This window comes from Canis lupus, chromosome 23, assembly GCF_003254725.2.
Source record: "Canis lupus dingo isolate Sandy chromosome 23, ASM325472v2, whole genome shotgun sequence".
NCBI lineage: Eukaryota > Metazoa > Chordata > Mammalia > Carnivora > Canidae > Canis > Canis lupus.
In genome coordinates, this window is record NC_064265.1 from 33,090,815 (window position 1) to 33,115,470 (window position 24,656).

The following is a 24,656-nucleotide window of genomic DNA, read 5'->3' on the forward strand; positions in this document are numbered from 1 at the left end:
AACATAAATGTTCAATAATAAGGGATTAATTAATGTGGTACAAAGTACATAAAGCCTTTAAAAATTATATAAAATATTAAACGTCAGGAAATTCACAATATTCTACATAAAAGTATCAAGGAATTTAGGAGATCCAACTCTCACAAATTTACCTGTTCTTCCAATGCTTGTTAATATTTTCATGTGTATTCTCCATCTTCTATGGGTATGAATATATATAAATTAAAATAAAAATTGTATCTTTTGATTTAACTTTCCATTTCAGCCAAGGCAAATATAAAAGTTAAATAATTCTGGGAATAGAAGTTCAGTTTTCATTTAAATAGAACAAAGAAAACAAAATCCTTAATAAACCTTTAAACTAGAGACTCAAGATAGGTTAGTTTGCAGATGAGTTCACTTACATGACAAATGAAATTCTGGACTGAATTCTGACCCAAAGGGAAACCATTTTTTTTCCTTTGCTTAGGGAATTACTAGGACAACTGGCAAAAGTGGAAAGAAGGATACAGATAACAGTATTATATCAATATTATTTTCATAATTGTGCTGTGATTGTGTAAGAGAATATCCTTGATTTTAAGGAAATTCATACTAAAGCATTGGGAGTAAAGTACCATGTATGTTCCTCTCAAACAGTTTAAAAGTAATAATGGATAAATAATATAATAGACCTCTTTATCCACAGGTTCACCTTCCTCAGTTTGAGTTACTTATAGTCAACCACAGTCCAGAAGCAGGTGATCCTCCTTCTGAGTTATCATTAGAAGATCAATAGTAGAGTGACACTATGACACAATGCCTACATCATTCACCTCATGTTATCTCATCATATAAGCGTATTCTCATCTCACATCATCACAAGAAGGGTGACTACATAACAATCAGATATGTGAGAGACACCACATTCATGTAATTTTTATTACAGTATACAGTTTTAATTGTTCTTAGTTCTTGTTGTTAATCTCTTAATATGTGTAACTTGTAAATTAAACTTTACTGGGGCACCTGGGTGGCTCAGTCGATTAAGCAATTCAACTCTTGATTTCAGCTCAGGTCATGATCACAGGGTCGTGAGACTGAGCCCCGCATAAGGCTCTGTGCTGAGCATGGAGCCTGCATGCAATTCTGCCTCTCCCTCTGCCCCTCGTCCCCAATTGCATGCACACATGATCTCTCTCAATAACTAAATAAATAAAATTAAACTTTATCATAAGTATGTATATAGAGGGTAAAAATAGTATATATAAAGTTTGTTCCCATCTGCAATTTCAGGTATCCATCAGGAGTCCCTTGTAGATAAGGGGGGAGGGCTACTATACAGGTTTACATATATAAAAATATATATTTACATATATATGTACATATATAGAGAAAATGATAAAAATAAACATCGCAAGATGCTAACATGTGGAAAATCTGTGTGAAGAATCTGCATAGAAATTCTTTGCAGAATTCTTACAAATTTTCTGTATCTGAAATTATTTCAAAATAAAAGAATTTTAAACACCAGGAAAAAAGAGTGACAATTTGACAAAATTAAACACCATTCATGTATTTAATGAACACCTAATGAAAGTCATACACTACTACACAGCACTCCACAAACCAGATAAAAATCCCTATCTTCAGTCCCTATCTTCATGAAGCTTATCTTCTAGTAGGGGGGAGACAGACAGTACATAAGTTAAATGTATACTACATTAGATGGAAATCAAGTATTGTGGAAAGAGGGAAAAAAACACACACATACATACAATCACCTTCTTCCATGTGTATAAGTCTCCTTGGGTAGGAGTGAGGATTTGCAATTTTAAATACCACTTTTAGGGGAGATGTCAATAGGAAGATGAGACACGTCCTAAGACAAGGAACAATCCTGACAGATTTGAGCAAAAGTATCTGACAGTGTCTTAAATCAGTTTTTCAGTAAAAAAAAAAAAAAAAAAAAAAAAAAGACACAATCTGAAAATTGATTAGACAGCATTTGCTGATATACCGAATACAGGTGAGAAAGAGTCAAAAATGACCACAGGTTTAAAGCCTGAGCAACAGGGAGGGTTGAAGTTGCCATTATACAAAAGAGGTGGGCAGGGGATAGACAGCTTAGCAGTTTGATTTTTTAAACATCATGGCCCCATTAACTATCTAAAGAAAGAAACTCAACAGACATGTTAATGACTTTGGAGTCCAGAGTAGAGTCCAGCCTGGAGATATAAATCTTACTAACATAAACTTAGACGTGGTATTTAAAGTCATGAGACTAGATATCATCACCAAGCGAGTAGTGTGTGTAGACAAAGAAAATGATACTATTATTTGTTAATACAATCATAGTGTCAGTATAAACACGATATAGGGTTTGTTTAGAGATTGTTAATCAATTGGCTAGAGAGTTACAATAAAAAGTACTGATTAGGACAACTACAAAATATAAGTGTTTTAATAACAAACAAGGTCTCTGAAATATTATACCAAAAAGAAATACCAACAATGAGATGCCTTGTAAGAATTTAGAAATGAAAAGAATACTACCCATAACAGAAAGTCCTTATACTATTTGTTTTCATATGGCTGAGTAAACAAAACTAGAGATCATGAAGTCTTCTTTAAAAATATAAATATTAAAACAGCACAAAGTATGTATCAATCACAACTTAGAATTGTCCAAAATGGAGCCAGCTGACTGAAAATGTCCAAGCAACCTTCAGAACAGGTACTGGAGCATATGTCAAACCTGATCACTCTGACAATTACATCTCTCAATATGAAATAGAAAATATAAAATCTCTCAACATAAAATATAAAATCTCTCAATATAAAATAGTTTGGCACTTTGGCATTCTCGATAGACTTTGGGAGTTTAAAATGCAAGTTCAAAACCTAGCTTTGCCACTTAAATACTGTATGTGACCCTAGGCGGATTAGTACTTCATACTTTTGTTTTCTATTTTGTAAACTGCACATTAGACTATGTCATTATACTGATGTTACAATTAAATGACATAAATACCATCAGGTTACTGCAAAGCCAGAGGAGAAATTCAGGAAGTTGTGTTCTTTCCATGGTCAACAAACAGGCTTAAGTCAAGTGGATGTGAGTATAGATACCAATGTGAACTAATGAGTGTGAAGATATGGACTAAAATCTAACACAAGTCTCTGGAATGCACTATCCTATCCTGGTAAACTCATTTTCAATTTTATTAACATGGGATGAACATGTACTATTTACCTACTAGATTACGGAGTAGCAATTTTAGTACAATTAAATCATATTTTAACCACAAAAGAGCTCAGTTTGAATATGCATACTTCTCAACAAGGAAAACAAAAATATTATACGAATGCAGCTATACACATATCAAAATTAGCCAAGTTCTAAAGAATAACACAACAGCCTGCTGAAGGGATGATAAATTCTCTTCAGGAAAAAAAAAAAAAGTTTTTGAAGAAGGAAGCACTTAATTGGAGTCTTATAAAGAATTTCAACTGAAGGAAAACAAATTCAAGTAAGCAATCATATAGGCAGTTCATTCTCCAACCTTCAAGCAAGTTTAGTCTTATTTACAATTTGCACCTTTAACTCATTTGAATCCTAGTGAAAACAATGTAACTTGCCTATAGCCTGAGAAATAGTAAGGGGAACTAGATCAGTGTCTAAGTGTAGAGCTCTTGAACTTTTCCCAAAATGCTTCATAAGGAATTCTACCACCAAATATTCTAACAAAATTGAGAAGTATTATAAAGACTAACTTTAGTGTATGTCTTTTCCTCTACATTTTTTTTCCTTTTAAATAAAGGTGGAATATAAGAGTGGAGAAAATGGTAGAAGTCATCCCTCCAACTTTTTTAAAAACTAAGATTATGCTAGAAAATTAAAGGTTATGAAGATTCATTGAAGCTAATTAAAAACTGAAGCAAAGAAACATGGATAGAATACCAATAATACACAAAAAAGTCTTAAGTCACAAGGACATATTTATAATAACTGGTTAATATGACAATCAATTCCAACAAGTAGATTTTATTTGCATCATAATTCAAATCAACAAACTATACTTTAAAAATAGTAACATTTATGAAATAATTATAAACTTTAAAGTAGTTAATTTGATGATGTTTATACAATGTTTTTATTTTGAGATATGATAATGATATGTATTGTTAAATAAAAATAAATCAAGCCTTGGGCAGAGGAACTAAATAGACATTTTTCCTAAGAAAACATACAGATGACCAACAGACCCATGAAAAGATGCTGAACATTAATAATCATCAAGGAAATGCAAATCAAAACCACAATAACATATCACAACAGTTAGAATGTCTAGTATCGAAAAAAAAAAAAGAAACAACAAGTGCTAGCAAGGATGTGGAGAAAGGGAACTTTCATGTACCATTAGTGGGAATGTAATTGGCATAGCTACTATGAAAACCATTACAGAGATTCCTAAAAAAATTAGAAATAGAAATGCCATATGACCTAGTATTTCCTCCACTACTGGGTATTTACCCAAAGCAAACAAAAAGAATAATTCAAAAAGATATATGTACCCCTATGTTCATTGGAGCATTATTTAAAAAGCTAAGATACAGAAAAAATCTAAATTGTCCACTGATAGATGAATCGATTAAAAAAGATGATACACACACACACACACACACACACAAATATTATTCAGCCATAAAGAAAACTGAAATCTTTCTATCAGTATGGCAAATGGATGGACATTCATACATGATTGACCTATAGGGTATTATGCTAAGCAAAATATGTTAGATGGAGGAAAACAAATACCATATGATTTCACTTATATGTGAAACCTAAAAAAAAAAAAAAAGAAAAAAAGAAAGAAAGAAACAGATTCATAAATACAGGGAACAAAGTAGTGGTTGCCAGAGGGGCAGGGGAAGGGGTGGGGAGGGGTTCGAGGAGCAAAATAAGTACAAGAGATTAAGGGGTACAAATTTCCACTTAGAAACTAAATTAGTAACAAGTATTAAAAAATACAGCATAGGGAATATAGTCAATAATATTATACTAACATGGGACACTTGGGTGGCTCAGCGGGTGAGCATCTGCCTTTGGCTCAGGGTGTGATCCGAGAGTACAGAGATCGAGTTCCGCATCAGGGTCCCTGCAGGGAGCCTGCTTCTCCCTCTGCCTATCTCTGCCTCTCTGTGTCTCTCATGAATAAATAAAATCTTTTTAAAAAAAAATATTGTACTAACACTGTATGGTGACAGGTAGTAATTATACTTATCACGGTGAGCACTGCATCATATACTGAATAGTCAAATCACAATGTTGTGAACCTGAAACTAACAAAACATTTTATGTCAACTATACTTCAATAATAAAAGTTTTTAAAAGAAAAGGCAAGCATGTGTCTTTTAGAAATGCATTCTGAAATTTTTACAGGTGGAATGATGATGACCTTGAAAATAAAATGGGAAGGAAATAAGGGATGGAGAAATGAAACAAGATTAGCAATGACTTGATGGCTGTTATAGCTGGGTAATGATTATACAGAGAGTTCATTATAATATCGTGCCTTTCACAAAAGGAGACTGAAACTTTCCAAAAGAATATTCACAAAATAGAAAAAAAATTGCTAATACCAAATCATATCATAAAAATGAGTGTAGAATAATATAAACCTTAACCCTTGACATGGTGAGTGATACTGTCTCTGAGAGCTTATGCTACCTTAAACTGAATAATGACTGGTGTACACAAAAATATATAAAGATACCCCTCTAGAATAAGGATATCCAGAATTCTTCTTAACTTCTCCATCATGTATCAATGAGAATATATTCTGACACTAGGCCCAAATCCCAAACTAATACTACCAAAATGCATGCTTAGGAGCTCACAAGAAAGCAACAATTCCCTTTAAAAATCAGGGAAGTCATAATTAACTACATCTCATTTCATATTAATCATCTTCTCCATGTCTTTACATGGATGGCAATTTATTTACAAGTGCAGCATGGAGAGCAAAAAAGATGAAAATCAAGCTCCTTTTTCTGATCACTGTCAATCCAATTCATAAAACAAAAGTTTTCAAGAATTTCTAATAAGCCACCAAAATTTTTTAAAAGTATTAACAGAACTAGAATTAACAAGCAGCTTATATGAAGCCCCTTTACTCAGTAAACATTACAAGAACAAAGACAAGTATAATACATACTGGAGGCCGACCAGGACGACCCCTTTTTCTTTTTCCTTTGATCTCTGTCTCTTCAAGTTCGCTGCCAGCATCAGAATGGGCAGTAGTTTCATTAGTTGAATCCCTAGAAAATGTGATATATTATTTTAGCGAACAAATTAATTCATACAAACAATGCAGTTTTGTTCTACTATTTTCCTTACCTCCTGGAACATGGCTGTTAAAAAGGGTTTTTTCTTCCACTTCCAGAAAAAAATCCTGGAAACTGAAAATGTTATCCTTCCTGCCTGTATCACATAACAATGAGTGACAAGAATCCTCAAATTGACAGAGAAACAAAGAGAAAGAAATGATTGTGGAAATGGCAGCTGCTACACAAAATATAAATGAAAATTCAGTTGTAAAAGATGAATTTATCAATACAAAAAAATGAAGTCTTAGGAAGAATATTATTCATTTTATAAAATGAAAGTCAATAGAGTACTAGTAACAGTTTAACAACCGGCTCTTCAAAAAAATATGCACATACATGATGAGAAATGTTACTGATATAAAGGATATATAACAATGTACTGACAATTTAAAAATGTACAGTATTCTTATTGTAAATTCCATCTAACTAATCGATTAATATAAAATTATAATTTGTCACTCTTGTATCCATACTTAATGTTTGGTTGAAACCAATGAACACACACAGTTCTGACATGAAAAATCATTGATATTTATGTTCACTTAATGAACAGGAATACATGGAATGACAGACTTTTTTGAGAGCTTCACTCATTAGTCAATGCCTGGGCAATTTCTTACTTAATCAGTAACAGTTCTCAAAATACTGGAAATACAATTCTTAACTATGTGTGTTATTATACTGTAATGGCTATAAATGTGATATACCTTTAATCTACAATATTAACAATAATGTCATCACTTTAAGTCTATAGACAAATGAAAAAACAATAAATTAAGCCCTAATCTGTAGTGTTTGCTGATTTTCTTTTTTTTTTTTTTTTTGTTTGCTGATTTTCATAATGTAAATACTCCTACCATAATTTCAAACTACCAAAGGGCTATCAACAGAGTTGAGAAGTAATAAACAGTAGTACACCACTAAAAAGTATTTTTACCATATAGATATAATAGATGTAAATAAAATATTCAAGAGCATAGAAAACAGTAACATGTAAACTAATGATAAAGTGGTGAGTTTTGAGAATTTATTACTTTTATTTTTAATATGATTTATTTAATTTTAAGTATATAAAACTTAACTTTTTATAATGACAAGGTTAATTTAACTGGGTCACAAAATTCCTGGAAATTTAATATTCAGCTCCCCAGGACAGTACAGGTTGGCTCCACCACATCACTGAAAAGATATAAATAGTATGAACAACTTCTTCTCTAAATCTTGTTACTAACAGTATAAAGAATCTGCATTAAAATTGCAAATACAAAAATGAGAACACAGCAAAGGGGAATATGACACACAACTTACTATTTCTCCATCTGCTTCACTGAAAGCTCTCAGTTCCATTTCCTCTTTGTGTCAATTGCCTAAAGCTCAATTCTTTAATGTCTGCCACTCCTCCCTTTATACCATACTCTCTGGAAGATCTAATCCACTTGATGCATAGCTTCTATAACTTCAACATTATCAATAGACCTTTTCACCCATTTCTCCATAGACAGACAAAGGGCTAATAGACACATGAACAAACACTCAACATTACTCAGCATCAGGAAAATACAAATCAAAACTAATGAGATGCCACCTCACACCAGTCAGAATGGCTATAATTAACAACTCAGGAAACAACAAACGTTGGTGAGGATGCGGAGAAAGGGAAACCCTCTTACACTGTTGGTGGGAATACAAACTGGTGCAGCCACTTTGGAAAACAGTATGGAGGTTCCTCAAAAACTTAAAAATATAACTACCCTACAACCCAGCAATTGCACTACAAGGTATTTACCAAAAGGATACTAAAATAGTATCCTTGCTGGGGCACATGCAACCCAATGTTTATAGCTGCAATGTTCACAATAGCCAAAATATGGAAAGAGCCCAGATGTCCACCAACAGATGAATGGAAAAGAAGATGTGGTGTGCGTGTGTACACGCACACACACACACACACGCACACACACTATAGAATATTACTTAATTATAAAAAAGAATGAAATCATGCCATTTGCAAAAAGGTGGATAGAACCAGAGGGTATTAATGCAAAGCAAAACAAGTCAGTCAGAGAAAGGCAAATACCATATGATCTCACTCATATGTGGAATTTAAGAAACAAAACAGAGAGGGGAAGGAAAAATAAGATATAAAAACAGAATGAGAGACAAACAATAAAAGACTCTTGATTCTAGGAAACAAACAGGGTTGCTGGAAGGGAAATGGGTAGGAGGATGGGGTAACTGAGTGATGGGCATTAAGGAGGGCACTTGATGGAATGAGCAGTGGGTGTTATATACAACTGATGAATCACTAAATTCTACCCCTGAAACTAATTATACTATATATTTATTAAATTAAATTTTAATCAAAAGATTTTTGAAAATAGACCTGATCATCTATAATTCAATATTTTTAAATCATGTGTAGCAAGCACTCTTCTTTGCATACCACATCAAATTCTCCAAATATCACAAATGAAGTTAACTCCAACACTAATTTATTTCTAGCTGTCTGCTCATGGCAATACAATTAACTGATTTATTTAGTTAATGCACAACTGTACTTTAAGTTGTTATGCATATTTATCATGGCCACCATTACCCTGTCTTATTCATGTACCTAGAAATGTATCAATCTTCCTCTTGTGCCATTAGCTAACAAGTGCTCCCAAGTTGTCCTCAATATAATAATTCTACAATTCTTTCCATGATTATTACCATAGCCATCACTTCCTGAATTAATCTCAACTAATCTATTTCTATTTCCCTCATGCAAGGCATTCTACCATGACATATTGCCAGTAAAATTCTTAACATCACAATACTTCCTTACTGGGCAGCCCGGGTGGCTCAGGGGTTTAGCGGTGCCTTCAGCCCAGGGTGTGATCCTGGAGACCCAGGATAGACTCCCACATTGGGCTCCTTGCGGGGAGCCTGTGTCTCTGCCTCTAACTCTCTGTGTGTCTTCCATGAATAAATAAATAAAATCTTTTAAAAAATAAAATCTTAAAAATAAAAATCTTAAAAAAATAAAAAAACAATACTTCCTTACTTGCAAATCATCAAAGGTGATCTGGTGTTTAAAACTGTAAACTGAAAAAAGATTGAGATTTCTGAAGAAGATGGTAGAGTAGAAGGATCCTAGGCTCACACCAACCCATCGATACACTGAGATAACACCCACAACACCATATATAACCCAGAAAATGATCAAAAGACTGTCACAACAGACTCCCTACAAGTAAATGTAGAGAAGAGGCCACAAGGAGGGTAGAAGGGCAGAGATTTGTTGGGAGCTTAACAGACCCACAGGACTGTCCATGGGAGGGCAAGAAGCCACAGATAACAAGAGAGTAGAAGTAAGACCACACCAGGCACCCCAGGCACCCCATGGATGGAGGACCTGCACTAGGAAGACTAATCACCATAACATTTGGCTTTAAAAACCAGAGTGGCTTAATTTTACAAGTCCTTACAATCACTGGAGCTTAACACCAGGAACTTTAAAAATAAACAGGCTGCCTCTGGGAGAGCTAGAGGACAAGAGGAAACAGAATCCCTGCCTTAAAAAGAAAAAAGCATAAAACAGCATTAACAAACAGCCCGGGAAATACATAACAGAAGCAGCAGTCTGAAAGATGACTTGGGTTAAGGGCAGGAAATTTGTTTACTAATCTCAGAGCATATGCTGGAGAGGTAGGGATCTTTGGGAAACTTCTTCAAGAACAAAATAGCTGGCAGGTACCAGCTGCCATGTATCTCATCCTAGATACATGGACACCTACAGATGTGGTACAAACACATTATCTAGCTTGCTAATAGGGTCCTTGCCTCCATGCTCTCCTGTGGAACTGCCCGTCTAACCCGACTCCACAGGAGACTATCCAAAGCTGTACCACAAGCATGGCAGTGTGCAAGCACCTCCAACATAGACTAGTACACCCCAAAGTCACTCCTGCCTGGGGCACAGGGAAGAAAACCACACACGCCAGTTTGACTGCATGCCTGGCAATGGGCAAGATACTCCCCACCAATGAAATGGGTGGGCAAAAGGAGAGTGCCCTGCAGGATGGTGCTACTATAGCTCTGGCAAATGCCTGGTCTGATCTAACTCAGTCCCAAGGACACCCAGACAGGCCCACTAATAACAAAGGAACCAAACAGTGCTCAGAATAGACAAAAAGAGCCATTACAGAGGACTAAAATAAAAGCAAATGAGGCTCAACCACAAAAGCAAGATACATAAGACACTCATAGAAGACACCCCTGAAATGAAAGGTTCAAGTGAACAGGGGACACTGCACTGTAGGGAACTACAGGACCTCTTACTCATAAGGCCATTACTTCCAATGGGAGGAGATGTAGCTGACTTTCCTGAAACAGAGAAACAGACACAGAGAGAAAAAATGAGACAGAGGAATATGTCCCAAATAAAAGAACAGGGCAAAATCACAGCTAGAGAACTAAATGAAATGGAGGTAATATACCTGAGAGAGGATTTAAAGTAATAGTCATAAAGATACTCACTGGACTTGAGAAAAGAGTAGGGGACCTCAGAGAAAGCTTTAACAAAGAGATTAAAAAATATAAAAAAGAACAAAACAGAGACGAAGAACTCAATAATTTAAATTAAAATACCCTAGAGGGCATAAACCGTAGACTAGAGGAAGCAGAAGAATGTATCAGCAACTTGGAGGACAGACTAATGAAAACCAATGAAGCTGAACAAGAGAAAAAAATAATGAAAACAGACTTAAGGAATTCAGTGACACAAGTATAGTAACATTTGCATTATAGGGATCCCAGAAAAAAAAAATGGAGAGAAAAGGGGGTGTGAAATTCATTTGAAAAAATAATAGGTGAAAACTTCCTGAATATGGGGAAGGAAACAGAAATCTACATCCAGAAAACACAGAGAGCCCCCAACAAAATCAAGCCAATGAGGTACATGCCAAGACACCGGGTAATTAAAATGGTAAAAGTAGTGATGAATTTTTAAGAGTAGCAAGAGAAAGGAAAACACATACAAGGAAAACTCCAGAAGGCAATCAGCTGATTTTTCAGCAGAAACTCTGCAGGCCAACAGAGAGTGGCATAATATATTCAAACTGCTGAAAGAAAGAAACCTACAAGCAAGAATACTCAATCCAGCAAGGCTATTGTTCAGAATAAAAGGAGAAAGAAAGAGTTTCCCAGACACACAAATGTTAAAGAAGTTCATGACTACTAAACCAGTCTTACAAAAAATATTAAAGGGGACCCTCTGAATGGAAAAGAAATACCATAGAGCAAGAGTAAGAAAAATAAGCAGTAAAAATAAGTAGGTTTTTAAAATTTAGTCAAGGATTCACAAAAGCATTGAATCACTACACTTAACCCTGAAACTACCATAACAATGTATATTCATTATACTGAAAGTTTTTACAAAACTTATTAAAAAGATAAAATAAAGTTATAAATAATATTGATCTAGTCCAGGGTTACACCGTAAATATATTGGGGTTGGGGATCTGAAAATCTCTCTACCACTCAACTCTAGCATCATAGCCTGAATACAGCCTACCTAATATGTAAGTGAATAGACACGGCTGCAGTCCAATAATATTCATAAAAGCAGGAATCTGAGCCACTAACAGTCAACAATTTCTGATCTAGTTCATCTTATTCATCTCTGCTAAAGAACAAGTCATACTTTCTTCCTCAATATAGACCAAATAGATTATGTTAAGATATACCGTGTGCTACTTGTATCTATAGTGCATATCTAGAATATGCACAAAAACCTTGTAAGAAAACATTATTATATCAATACAGATAAACAAATGAAAGATCTGAAAACGTGATAATCTTGTTCATAGTCACATACCTAGGAGATGGCACAGTCCACTTAGATCTCAAGGTAAACTTGAATTCTCTATCTCCATAACAGAATACTAGACCGCAAATATTGTTTTCCTTTTGCTCATTTGTGGACAAAATCTACTAGTGCTTTTGATACTTTAAATCACAAAGCAACTATAAGAACAGGTTTGTTCTAGCATATAATATGTAATGTGTTAGTGAAATAATTTATCCTTGAGCACTACAGTTTACTGATATGAAAAAGATACAATTTATTTTCTAATTCTGCCAACTGCCGCCAATTTAAAAGTGATGGCTATTACCAACAACTACTAATACATTCCAATTAGTATGAATGTTTATTAGAATATGTAACACATATATAATTTTTTTTAATTTCAAGCAATAGCAAGTACATAAGAATACAAGGAAGAGTTTCACATTACCACAAACTAACTCTGAATCCCAACCTGCAGCATAACATTTTTAACAGTCTGAGCACTACCCTGCCCTATTTATGTTTTTGCATATATAAATACATATCAAAATATTGTATTTTATTGTTTTTACTTTCTTCTAACTATATTTCAGTTTTAAATTTTTTAATTAATAAGAATCTTCCATACCAATACACAGAATTCCTGAATAGTACTCCATGATACATAGGAAATTTATTTAATTACTTCCCTATCAGTGAGCACTTAGACTATCTCTAACTTTATTTTACTTTAAAGATTTTATTTATTTATTTAATAGCGAGCAAGAGAGGGAGAGAGAGCACAAAAGGGGAAGCAGACTCCCAGCTGTGCAGGGAGCCCAGTGCTGGCACCCTGAAATCATGCTCTGAGCTGAAGGCAGACACTTAACTGATTGAGCCACGCAAATGCCCCCCCATCTGTCTCTAGATTTACACTATTACAGAGCTAAAACAATTGTCCTTGTACAGTAACTCTGATTACACAGTAACAAATTTCTCTCTAGAACAGACACAGAATGTTCGATGAAAATTTCAAATTTTCAGGGCGCCTGGGTAGCTCAGTAATTGAATGTCTGCCTTTGGCTCAGGTCATGCTCCCAGAGTCCTGGGATTGCGTTCCGCATTGGGGTCCCTGCTGAGAACCTGCTTCTCCCTCTGCCTATGTCTCTGCCCCTGTGTGTTTCTCATGAGTAAATAAATAAAACCTTTTAAAAAAAAATTCAAACTTTGACCTACTGCCACAAAAAACCTACAAGGTCCTGTTACTGACTAATGTTCACATTTATAAGACTACTAAAGAGTAATTAAAAGAATTGAAGAATCAGATAAAAAAAATAAATTTTATTCCCTAAAACTCTCAAATTCTGTCTACATCCCTCCATTTGCACTGTAATTACTTCGGTTCAAGTTGTCAACATAACTGGCTTGCATACTACATATCCTCCTCCTAATAGGTCTCCTTGCTTCAACTATTGCCAAATAATCATTATACTACCCTAGGAGTGATTTTCTAAATCTCTCCATGCATCTCTTTCATGCTTAAAATCCTAAAGTGACTTCTTACTGTCCCTAAAAAGAAAAACTCAAAATTCTTAATATCATTTAAGAAGGTTCCTGTATGATACAGCCCCACTCTACTCACAAGCCTTAATCTCATGTCACTCTCCATCCCCAACCCTGAAGAAAGAAAAGAAAGAAAGAAGAGCTTTGTTTCAGTCTCTCAAACATACCATGGTTTCTCCTAACTCAGGATCTCTATACATGCCATATCTTCAGTCTAAAATTAATACCCTGATCCCTTCTTCTCAAACCTTTCATCTGCTTCAGTTAAGCTCAACTGTCTTTTCCATAGAACAGTAGCTAAATCAAGGCACATGGAAATTTTTCAAAAAATTCTCTAATTTACCTTCCTAGCACCCACAATAGCAGATCTATATATTTATGATTATGTCATTTATACCTATTTATATAAGCTTCATAACACCACAGACTGAATCTCTACTACATGCTCTTTCTCCCCAGAAACTAACATACTTTCAGGTACTATACTATGTAGGAAAATATAAAAATATGTGGTAACTGATAATATTTCACAATGCCTAATAGTAAAAACATCACTAAGGTGACAAATTCATCAGTGATAATAATATCTAAGTAAGCCAAGAAATAACAAGGTCACTCACAGGAATTACCTTTCTTGATCCACTTATAAAAACCATTACTGAACTAAACATTAAGAACTGAGTCAGAATATTTTTGTTTTTAAGGACACTGTAGACATCAATTTCTTTTCTTTTTCTTTTTCTTTAAGTAGGCTCCACGTCCAGCATCGAGCCCAAAATGAGGCTTGAATTAACAACCCTGAGATCAAGAGCTGAGATCAACTGAGCCACCCAGGCACCCCAAGACTGATTTCGAATTTATTGTCTTCACTTTACAAATGAAGGAAACTAACATTTACAGACACAAAGAAATACATCTCCGTTCACTTATAATGCAGACACAGTATTGCCGGCTGGATTAAACAAGATAACATATGCTGCTAAAATATCTGTCAAAATCCTCAAAGAACTGTATGCCCTCAATAAATGTTCCCTAGATCTCAACATGGCCAAGAGTACTATCTCCCACTGACAGACTGAAAGCAAAGTTCATTTACCCACCTAACAGATCACAACTACGCACTATCCATAATCATAATACAGGTTTATATTCACAAGAAAATGATGTTAAATACTACTGTGCTGATACATCTCTTTAAATACAGTATTTACTTAAATACAACCTCTGTCCCATATTTAATTAAAGACATATTTTCTAATGGGCCTACCTAATACTCAATGGTATAAGATTAAAAAGTGCAGTTTAGGCAGAAACTAGGGTTATTCTGTTAAGTGTAGTGCTAGAAGAAAAGCAAAGAACATTAGGAAACCGACCCCAACTCTGAGGGGAAAGAGGAGCTTTACTGGAGGCATGGCACATCAGCTAAGACCTACAGGATTAGTGAGCTAGCCAGGTAAGAGTAGGACTGCAGGTAGGACAAAGATTAAAAAAAGAAGAAGAAGAAAATATTATGTGGAGATCTCCAAAATTCTTCAAGTTAGAGAGTATTAAAACACGTGAGTTAACTAATTAGAAAGGGCTTAAATTTTATCTCCTATATTTGGGTGGAAAAAGAAACATAGGTATGGATACTTTTTCTTTTTTTTTTCTTTAAAGATTTTATTTATTTATTCATGATAGACACAGAGAGAGAGAGAGAGAGAGAGAGAGAGAGAGAGAAAGGGAGGCAGAGACAGAGGGAGAAGCAGGCTCCCAGCAAGGAGCCCAATGTGGGACTTGATCCCGACCCCAGGATCATGCCCTGAGCCAAAGACAGATGCTCAAGCGCTGAGCCACCCAAGCGTCCCAGGTACTGATAGTTTTTCAAGCAGGTAAAGAAATTTAGACAGCTTTTCTTTGTCTTAGATACCTGGAGGAAAAAAACAAGGCCAGGTAACCAATTAAAAAGGTGCCTATGATCTCTTAGGAAAGAGGTATATAAATGAACTGGGACAAAAAAATATAAATAATTACATAAACTGTTAAATCATTTTCATTATATTTAAACCATTTTTCTCATAGAAGATCACAGTATGCAGATTCCTAATTTGCATCTTGATGAAATCTACAAAAGGAAAAGTATCTGCTACTACACTGAATTTCCCAATGAATACAAAATAAAACCCAATTCTAGATCTGTCCTAGAACTCCAACAAATCTAATGAGATGCTACCAGAAATGCCAATGCAACCAGAACGGCCCAACATCATCAATCTAAGGAAAAGAAGGTGGGAGAGTATGTGTCAGAGAAACAGTATGATGTAGGAGTTAATAAACTTCTATAAACAGTCCAAAAAAATATTTACATTTTGCAGGCAATTCACTCTCTATCACAACTTCTGGCACAAAAGCAGTCAAAGAATTTGTAAAAGAAAGAGAGTAGCTCTGTATTGGTAACACTTTATTTATAAAACAAAGAAAAAAAAAAAAACAGACAGCATTCCAGATTTGGTCCGTGGGTCATTGTGTGGAGACTCCTGATAAGGACAGTAACATCTTCTTTATTCAATACCACAAAAATACTGCTATTACAATAGCAAGGGTCATGCACAGATATGGTAATTGTACAATCTAATAGCTGTTTGATCTCAGGCATATTGGTCAAATATCAGAGAACCTATTTGATAGGTCTTATTAAAGAAAGCATTTCATACATAAATGTCATATTTTTTAAAACATATGAAAACTGTAATACTTACTGTAACACTGGTAACTCTGAAGTAATCATTGCTGAAGAGGTCTTTCCACAATGGAGCAAAAGAATCAAGGCTGTACAATTCAAAACTTTTTAAATAACCTCAAAGTCAATCCTGTTAATTAAAAAAAGAAAAAGACAATTATTTTATTTCCAGCTTTACTAAGATATAATTGATAAATAAAACCGTACAATATTTAATGCATATGTGATGATTTGATACACGTACACATTGTGAAGGGCTTACCCAACAAATTAATATATCCATCACCTCACATATATACCTTCTTTTCTGACTGTGAAAACACTTAAATTCTACTCTCTTAGCGAATTTCCATTATATAATTCAGTGTTATCAACTGTATATTACCACATTACACATTAGATCTTCAGACCATATTCATCTGAAACTGAAAGCTTTACCCCTTAACCAGTCTCTTACTATTTCAAACACCCCCAGCCCTTGGCAAAGACTTTCTACTCTCTTTCTATGAATTCGACTTATGTAAGTGATGCCATTTGATATTTGTCTTTCTCTGACTTATTTCACTTAGTGTAATGTCCTCCAGGTTCATCCATGTTGTCACAAATGACAAGATTTCCTGTAAGACGAAATAATATTCCATTGTATATAAAATATGCACCAGCTTTTATTTATTCATTCATCAATAACCATTTAAATTTTCTGTAACTTGGCAACTATAATGTTGTCATAAACATGAGAATACAGACATGTTTTCAGGATGATAATTTCACTTTCTTTGGAAATGGACTCAAAGTAAGACTGCTGGATCACATGGTAGTTTTAATTGTTTGAGAAACCTCCATACCATTTCCTATAGAAGCTTTCTTAGTTTATATTCCCACCAACACTGTAAAAGGTTCAGTTTTCTCTACCTCACCAGCATTTATCCCTAACTTTCTGATAACAGACATTCTAACAATTATGAGGTAGTATTTCATTGTGGTTCTGATTGCATTTTGCTGATAATTAGTAATGTTAAACACCGTTTCATCTACCCATTGATCATTTATGTCTTCTTAGAGAAAATGTCTACTTAAATCCTTTGAAAAAAAAATATTTTAAAGTAAAATGAATACAGAATATACAGACTATGATATGATCAATCAGTACCTACTGTCATACACAGTCCTTGATATTTATCCAAATAAATTAAAAGCTTATGTCTACACAAAAATGTACACGAGGATGTTTATAGCAGCTTTATTTAAAGTTGCCCCTAGGGGCACCTGGGTGGCTTAGGCAGTTAAGGGTCCAACTCTCAGTTCTGGCTCAGGTCATGAATCTGGGATCTTGGGATCAAGCCCTGCATTGGGTTCTGCGCTAAGCATGGAGTCTGCTTGGGTTTCTCTCTCCTCTCTGTATGCCCCTTTATTAAAAACCATAGACTATACAACGCGAAAAGTGTACCCTAATGTAAACTATGAACTTCAGATGATAATGACATGTCAATGTAGGTTCACTGATTATAACCGATGTACCACTCTGGTATGAAAACTTGAAAGTGAGGGAGGCTGTAGGCATGTAGGAACTAGGGTATAGGGGAAATCTCTCTACCACGTGTTCAAGCCTGTTGTGAACATAAAACTTCCCTAAAAAAATAAAGCCTATCAAAGAAAAAAAAAAAAAGGGGAGGGAAAGTGGAACAAAACACAGCATCCAAGATGAGCTATGATACAGTATCAAATAGAATAAAATAAATATATATGTTTGGAATCCCAAGAGAGAAAAAAAACAGAGTAAAAGAGATTAATAGAGAAGAACTTTTCAAAAATAATGTAAGATATTAAAACACAAATGGAATCAGAGAATTCCCAACTAGAATAAATATCCTGAAATATATTTACTGCTAAAATCTGAAGTTAAGGAGACAATTAAAAAGAGAGCTAAAGAAAAAGATTCTCTCACATATAGAAAAACAAAGATAAGAACTTCATGAGACTCTTTTTGAAAACTATATAAACTGAAAGTCAATGGAATAACATCTTTCAAGTGCTGAAAGAAAAAAAGTAAATACTGATTTATATACTTAGTGATAATTAATCTTCAAAAATGGAAGAAAGGATTGATGTTCTGGAAAATGAAGAATAGAAGCTCCAATAACCAGCCTCTCAGTAAAGCAAGTCTTAGGTTTGCAAAACTGACAAAATCAAATTTTACAGACAACATCTGAAATCTAATAAAGACTATAACAAAGTGTACGTAATAAAGAGCCTACTAAGTGTGGAAAGAAAGCACTGTAACATTTTTGTGTATTTATCTACCAACTCCCCTCCCCCAGATCAACAGTGCCCGTAAGGATGACAGACCAAATTCCTGATTCAGCTTAATGGTAGCAAAGAAAGCAACATGGATCTTATTCCCAAAAATTATAGTTGTGTCTTTTGAAGGGCTTCTCAGATGTCATCTTTCCAAAGGAGCTGAAAACATATACTACAAGGCAGCTGCCTGAGGCAACAGACAGTGGGAGTATGAAAAACAGCAGACAATCTGAAAAGCTTTAGAATAAAGAGGATAGAAGGAAGATATGATGGGGCTCAAAAGCTTTAAATCATTAATCACCTATACCAGGGACAGAAGCATATATAAACACAAGATATGAGAGTACTACAGGCTTGCAACTCTAGCTAATCACTGGGCCTCTGTGCAAGCATAAGGTGAAGACTAGGGCAAAGAAGTAAGCAGCATGGCTAACCTTTGAGGGAATAACTCAGCAAACACCAAAAGATTGGTTTTTTTTTTTTCCTTTTGACTCCTACTGGCTTAAAAAATCAGTAAGTTAACTGCTGAGTATGGAAATCACAAAATTTCAGTTACCACACACGACACGGAGTACAGTCATTAAAAAAAATACTTTTAAAAAGTCACTAAGCAGATGGCTGCAGATCTCAAGAGGAAATAAACCCTGGGGAAAAAAAATAATCTAGTGTCTAGTATTATCATATTATAATACTGAAAAGGTCCAGTTTTTAACAACAACAAACACAAAACATACAAAGAAAAGGAATTATGGCCCATTAACAAGGAAAGAAGAGGTTGACAGAAACCATCTCTGAATAAGCACAGATATCGGGCTGAGACTTTCAGAAGAAGAAAGGTAGACTTCCAGAAGAACATAAAGAAAGAGGAGTTGAAAGACTGTCTGATAGTGGTGAAAAACTTACCAATTTTCACCAAATATAGAAATCTGCAAAATCAAGAATGTCAACTCTAAGTAGGACAAATGCAAAAGAGATTCACAGATACAAACTACAATCAAATAATAAAAGGTAAAGACAATAAGAAAACATTGAAAGAAGTAAAACAGAAATGACTCATCACATACAACTAATCTTCAGTAAGAATAACAGACAATTTCTCATCAGAAACCTTGTAAACTAGAAGGCAGTTGGATGACAGACCTAAAGTGTTGGAAAAAATCTGCCAAACAAAAAATCTATATCTAGCAAACTATCCCTCATAAGTAGGGAAAAAATGAAGACATTCCTAGAAAAACAAAAGTTCAGGAAACTTTGTTGCTAGACCTCACCTAACCTACAAGAATTGCTAAAGGGAGTCCTTCGCAGAAAAATAAAAAGAAACAGGCAATAACATGAAGCCATCTAAAGAAAAAAGAACACTGGTAAAAATTAACTACAGAGGAAAATACAGAAGCCAATATTACTGAATTTTTAGCCTATAATTTACATTTTTATTTCTTCTAAGACTTATACACACACACACACACACACACACACACACACAATAATTATGTAACTATGTTACTAGACATGCAATGTATAAAGATATAATTTACAGTTTTGGGAAAATTGGACAGCTACATACTTAAGAATGAAACTGGACCACATTCTTACATCATACAAAGAAACAAACTCAAATAGATTAAGTACCCAGATGTGAGATCTGAAATTTAAAAGAAAAAAAAAAAAAAAAAAACCCTAGGACAGCAGACAGGAAATAATTTCTATGACATTAGCTGAAGCAACATTTTTCTAGATGTTCCCTAAGAAAAGGGAAATAAAAGCAAAAACAAACTATTAGACCTATATTAAAAGGAAAAGTTTCTGCACACTGAAGGATTAAAAAACATCTTACTGAATGGGAGAAGATATCTGCAAGTGACGTATCTGTTAAAGGGTTAGCATCTAAACAAAATAAACAGAAGACATGAAGAAACATTTCTCCAAAGACGACATACAGAAGGGCCAAAAGGCACATGAAAAGATGTCCAACGTCACTTATTATCAGGGAAACACAAATCAAAATGACAATGAGATAATACCTCATACCAGTGAAAACAACTAATTCAAAAACACAAGAAACAAGTGTTGTTGAACATGTGGAATGCAAACTGGTGCGGCTGCTGTGGAAAACAGTATGGAGGTTCTGCAAAAAAATTAAAAACAGAACTACCATATGATCCAATAATTCCATACTCAGCATTTACCCGAAGAATATGAAAACATTAACTCAAAAATATATGAGACCTTTGTGTTTACTACAGCATTATTTAAAGTAGCCAAATTATGGAAATAGCCGAAGTGTCCATCAGTAGTTAAATAAATAAAGGGTAAGTGGTATATACAAGTATCACTCAGCCATAAAAAAGAATGAAATCCTACCACTTGCAACAAGGATAGACCTAGAGAATACAAAATAAGTAAGAGAAAGACAAATACCATGTGATTTCAATCATACATAAAAACAAAAAATGTAAAAATAAAGGAAAAAAGAGACTGAAAATAAAGAAAGAAAGAGACAAACCAAAAAAGCAGACTCATAAACGAAGAGGTTTGTTCGTATACAGAACAAACTAATGGTTACCAGAAGAGAGGTGGATGGGGGTGGATAAAATGGGTAAAGGAAATTAAGCGTAACCTTATCACGATGAGCACTGAGCACTGAGAAATGTAGAGAACTGTTTAATCACTATATTGTACACCTGGAGCTAATATAACACTGTATGTTAATAATACTGGAATCACACACAAAAAATAAGATATAATTTATAACAGTAACATAAGGGAGAGGGATGGCTATAGTATCAGAATTTTATGTTATTAAGTCTAAGCTATTATCACTTCAAACTAAATGTGTATAAATTTAGAATATTAATTATAATCACCAGGATAATTATTAAGAAAATAATTTTAAAATATAGTGAAAGTAAAAATGAAAATGGTACATTAGAAAAAGATCAAATACAAAAAAGGGTAGTGATGGAGGCAGTGAGCAGCAAGAAGAAATAATACATAAAGAATACAAACAGTGAAACACAACTGTTTCACTAGCAAAAGTCCTTCCTTATCAGCAATCATTTTAAACATATTTGTGAAATTAATAAAAAGAAACATCATTTAGAATGGAGTTGGGAAACCAGCAAAAGATATTCACACACAGTGCTCAACATTAATTGTAGATCCAACAGAAAGAGATGAACATTACATGTAAATACTGCTTTACTATCCCAGCAGGACAAAGGAAGGTTACTTACTCTACCTGCAATAGACAAGCCAATCAGAGACAACACTCAGCCAATGTGAAGCCACTATACTTAGATTTCTGAGTTTATACCAATGAACTTTCTGTTTATAACCCTCCCAACTTCTCCCTTTCCTCTGTAAAAGGGCATACCTTTTCTTTGTTCTTCCAACTTCCCTATACTTTTGCTATAGCTTGCTCATCCCAAATTACAATTCTCTTGTTACTCCCAAATAAACCTATCTTTTGCTGGTAAAATAACCAGCAGTTTTACTTTCTAGGCTAACATTAAATTCATCCAGAGTTAAGAGACAGATTGGCATAATAGTGATTTTTAAAAATTGATCCAATTATATGCTGTCTACAACAGACTCATTTTAGACTTAGATACACAAAGAAGTTGAAAATAAGAACATGCAAAAAGATATTCTATTCAATTAGTCACCAAAAGAAAGTTGGAGTAGTTATGTGAATGTGAAACAAAATAAAATTTTAGTCCAAATTTTATAAGAGATAAAAGAATATATTTGAGCAAAAATGACCAATTCATCAGAAATATAAAACAATCATAAACATATATATACCAAAGAGCACAGTTCAAAATACGTGAAACAATGACAGAACTGAGGAAGAAACAGTACTATAATAATGATTTCAATAAACCACTTTTAACTAAACACCGTGTCAGACAAAAGAGCAATGAGGAAACAAAGGAAAGGAACAGCACCATAAACCCACTAGACCTAAAATATATGTAACACTATACCCAAAAACAGAATATACATTCTTCTGAAATACAAATACAACATTCTCCAGAATAGCTAATTTTTCACACAGGGTCTCAGTAAATTTTAAATGATAAAATCACAGGATGTGTCTTCCCTGAACATAATGAAAAGGAGTTAGATATCAAAAAGAGGAAAACACTGGAACGTTCACAAATATGTGCAAATAAAACAATATTCTTAATGGGTCAAAGAAAGAATAAAAGAAGACTACTTTGACACATTTGAAAACAAAAACACTGTATGACAAAAAATGAGATGCAAGAGCAGTGCTCTGAGGGCAGTATTAGCTGCACTTTAAAAAAAAGAAAACTGGGATCCCTGGGTGGCGCAGCGGTTTGGCGCCTGCCTTTGGCCCAGGGCGCGATCCTGGAGACCCGGGATCGAATCCCACATCGGGCTCCCAGTGCATGGAGCCTGCTTCTCCCTCTGCCTGTGTCTCTGCCTCTCTCTCTCTCTCTCTCTGTGACTATCATAAATAAATAAAAAATTTTTTAAATAAATAAATAAATAAATAAATAAATAAATAAATAAATAAATAAAAGAAAGAAAGAAAATTAAATTCAACAAGCTAACTCTACAATACAAGGAATGAAAAAATGAAGAGCCAACTAAACCTAAAGTCTGGAAAAGAAAGAAATAAAAATTACAGAAGATAGAAAATAGACACTAGAAAAATTACTGAGGTCAAAAATTGGTTCTTTGAAAAAATCAATAAAGTAGACTTTAAATACACCAGGTACAAAAAATAAAAGATGTGACTGTATGACAAATGCAGGTAGGAATATTGCTATCCACCTTACAGAAATAAAAAGATTACTAGAATGGACAGCTGTATGACAATAAATTACATAACTCACTATGAAATGGACAAATTCCTAGAAACACACAAATTGCCAACAAAACTGGCTCAAGAAAAACAGAAAATCTGAACAGATTATGCTGATGTAAAAAATCCTAACAGCAAAAACAAAAACCAAAACCTAGCAAACAGTATCCAACTGCATACTGAATGTAATAAATGCCATAGACAAGTGAGATTTATTATAGGAATCCAACAGTGGTTCAACTTAGAAACGCTGGTTGATTTAACACATTAATAAGGAAAAAGAAAAAAAGAAAAGAAAGAAAAGAAAAAAGAAAAGAAAAGAAAGAAAAGAGAAGAAAGAAGAAAGAAAGAAAGAAAGAAAGAAAGAAAGAAAGAAAGAAAGAAAGAAAGAAAGAAAGAAAGAAAGAAGAAAGAAAGGAGGGAGGGAGGGAGGGAGGGAAGGGAGGGAGGGAGGGAGGGAGGGAGGGAGGGAGGGAGGGAGGGAGGGAGGGAGGGAGGAAGGAAGGAAGGAAGGAAGGAAGGAAGGAAGGAAGGAAGGAAGGAAGGAAGGAAGGAAGGAAAATGAACTACATGATCATCTCAACTTACGACAGAAAGCACCTGGCAAAATCTCAAGGGAAAACAAAAAGCCAAATACTCTTTCATAATAAAAACATTTTAAAAACTAAAAAGGGAACTTTCTTAATATGACAAAGGCACTTATGAAATACACATAGGTAGCTTCATACTAAATAGTGAAAGATTAAAATAAAAGCTTTCCACCTAAAATTAGGAAGAATATAACAATGTCCATTTTCACCAAAGCTTTAAAAATGTACTACAACATGTTCTAGCGAAAGATAAGAGAAAATTAGGCAAGAAAGAGACATGAATAGCATCCCAACAGAAAAAGAATTAAGTTATCTCCATTCACAGACAGCATATTTTATATACAGAAAATAGGGAATCAACAGCAACAAAGTACCAGTAAAGAAAAGTTACAGGGTGAGAATAACACACAAAAAATCAACTGTCTATTAAAATTAATAAATATATCAATGGTGCAGGATACAAAAATT

The 24,656-nt window shown here is 34.2% G+C and overlaps 1 protein-coding gene across 10 annotated transcripts in view; it reads right to left on the minus strand.

Moving 5' to 3' along the window:
* The window catches only part of STAG1 (stromal antigen 1), a 393,923-nt gene that overhangs the window by 259,871 nt on the left and 109,396 nt on the right, over window positions 1–24,656 (minus strand). For 8 of the 10 annotated variants that reach the window (XM_025449001.3, XM_035704782.2, XM_049099673.1 and 5 more), the window contains 2 exons: window positions 16,486–16,596; window positions 6,201–6,303 (listed from right to left, as the gene is read on the minus strand). In XM_025449001.3, coding sequence (XP_025304786.1) covers window positions 6,201–6,303; window positions 16,486–16,514 — 132 coding nt within the window. In that variant the 5' untranslated portion in view covers window positions 16,515–16,596. Of the gene's footprint in view, window positions 1–6,200; window positions 6,304–6,382; window positions 6,529–7,454; window positions 7,474–16,485; window positions 16,597–24,656 lie in introns of those variants that run through there. The other 2 variants (XM_049099674.1, XM_049099675.1) reach the window with 2 other exon arrangements.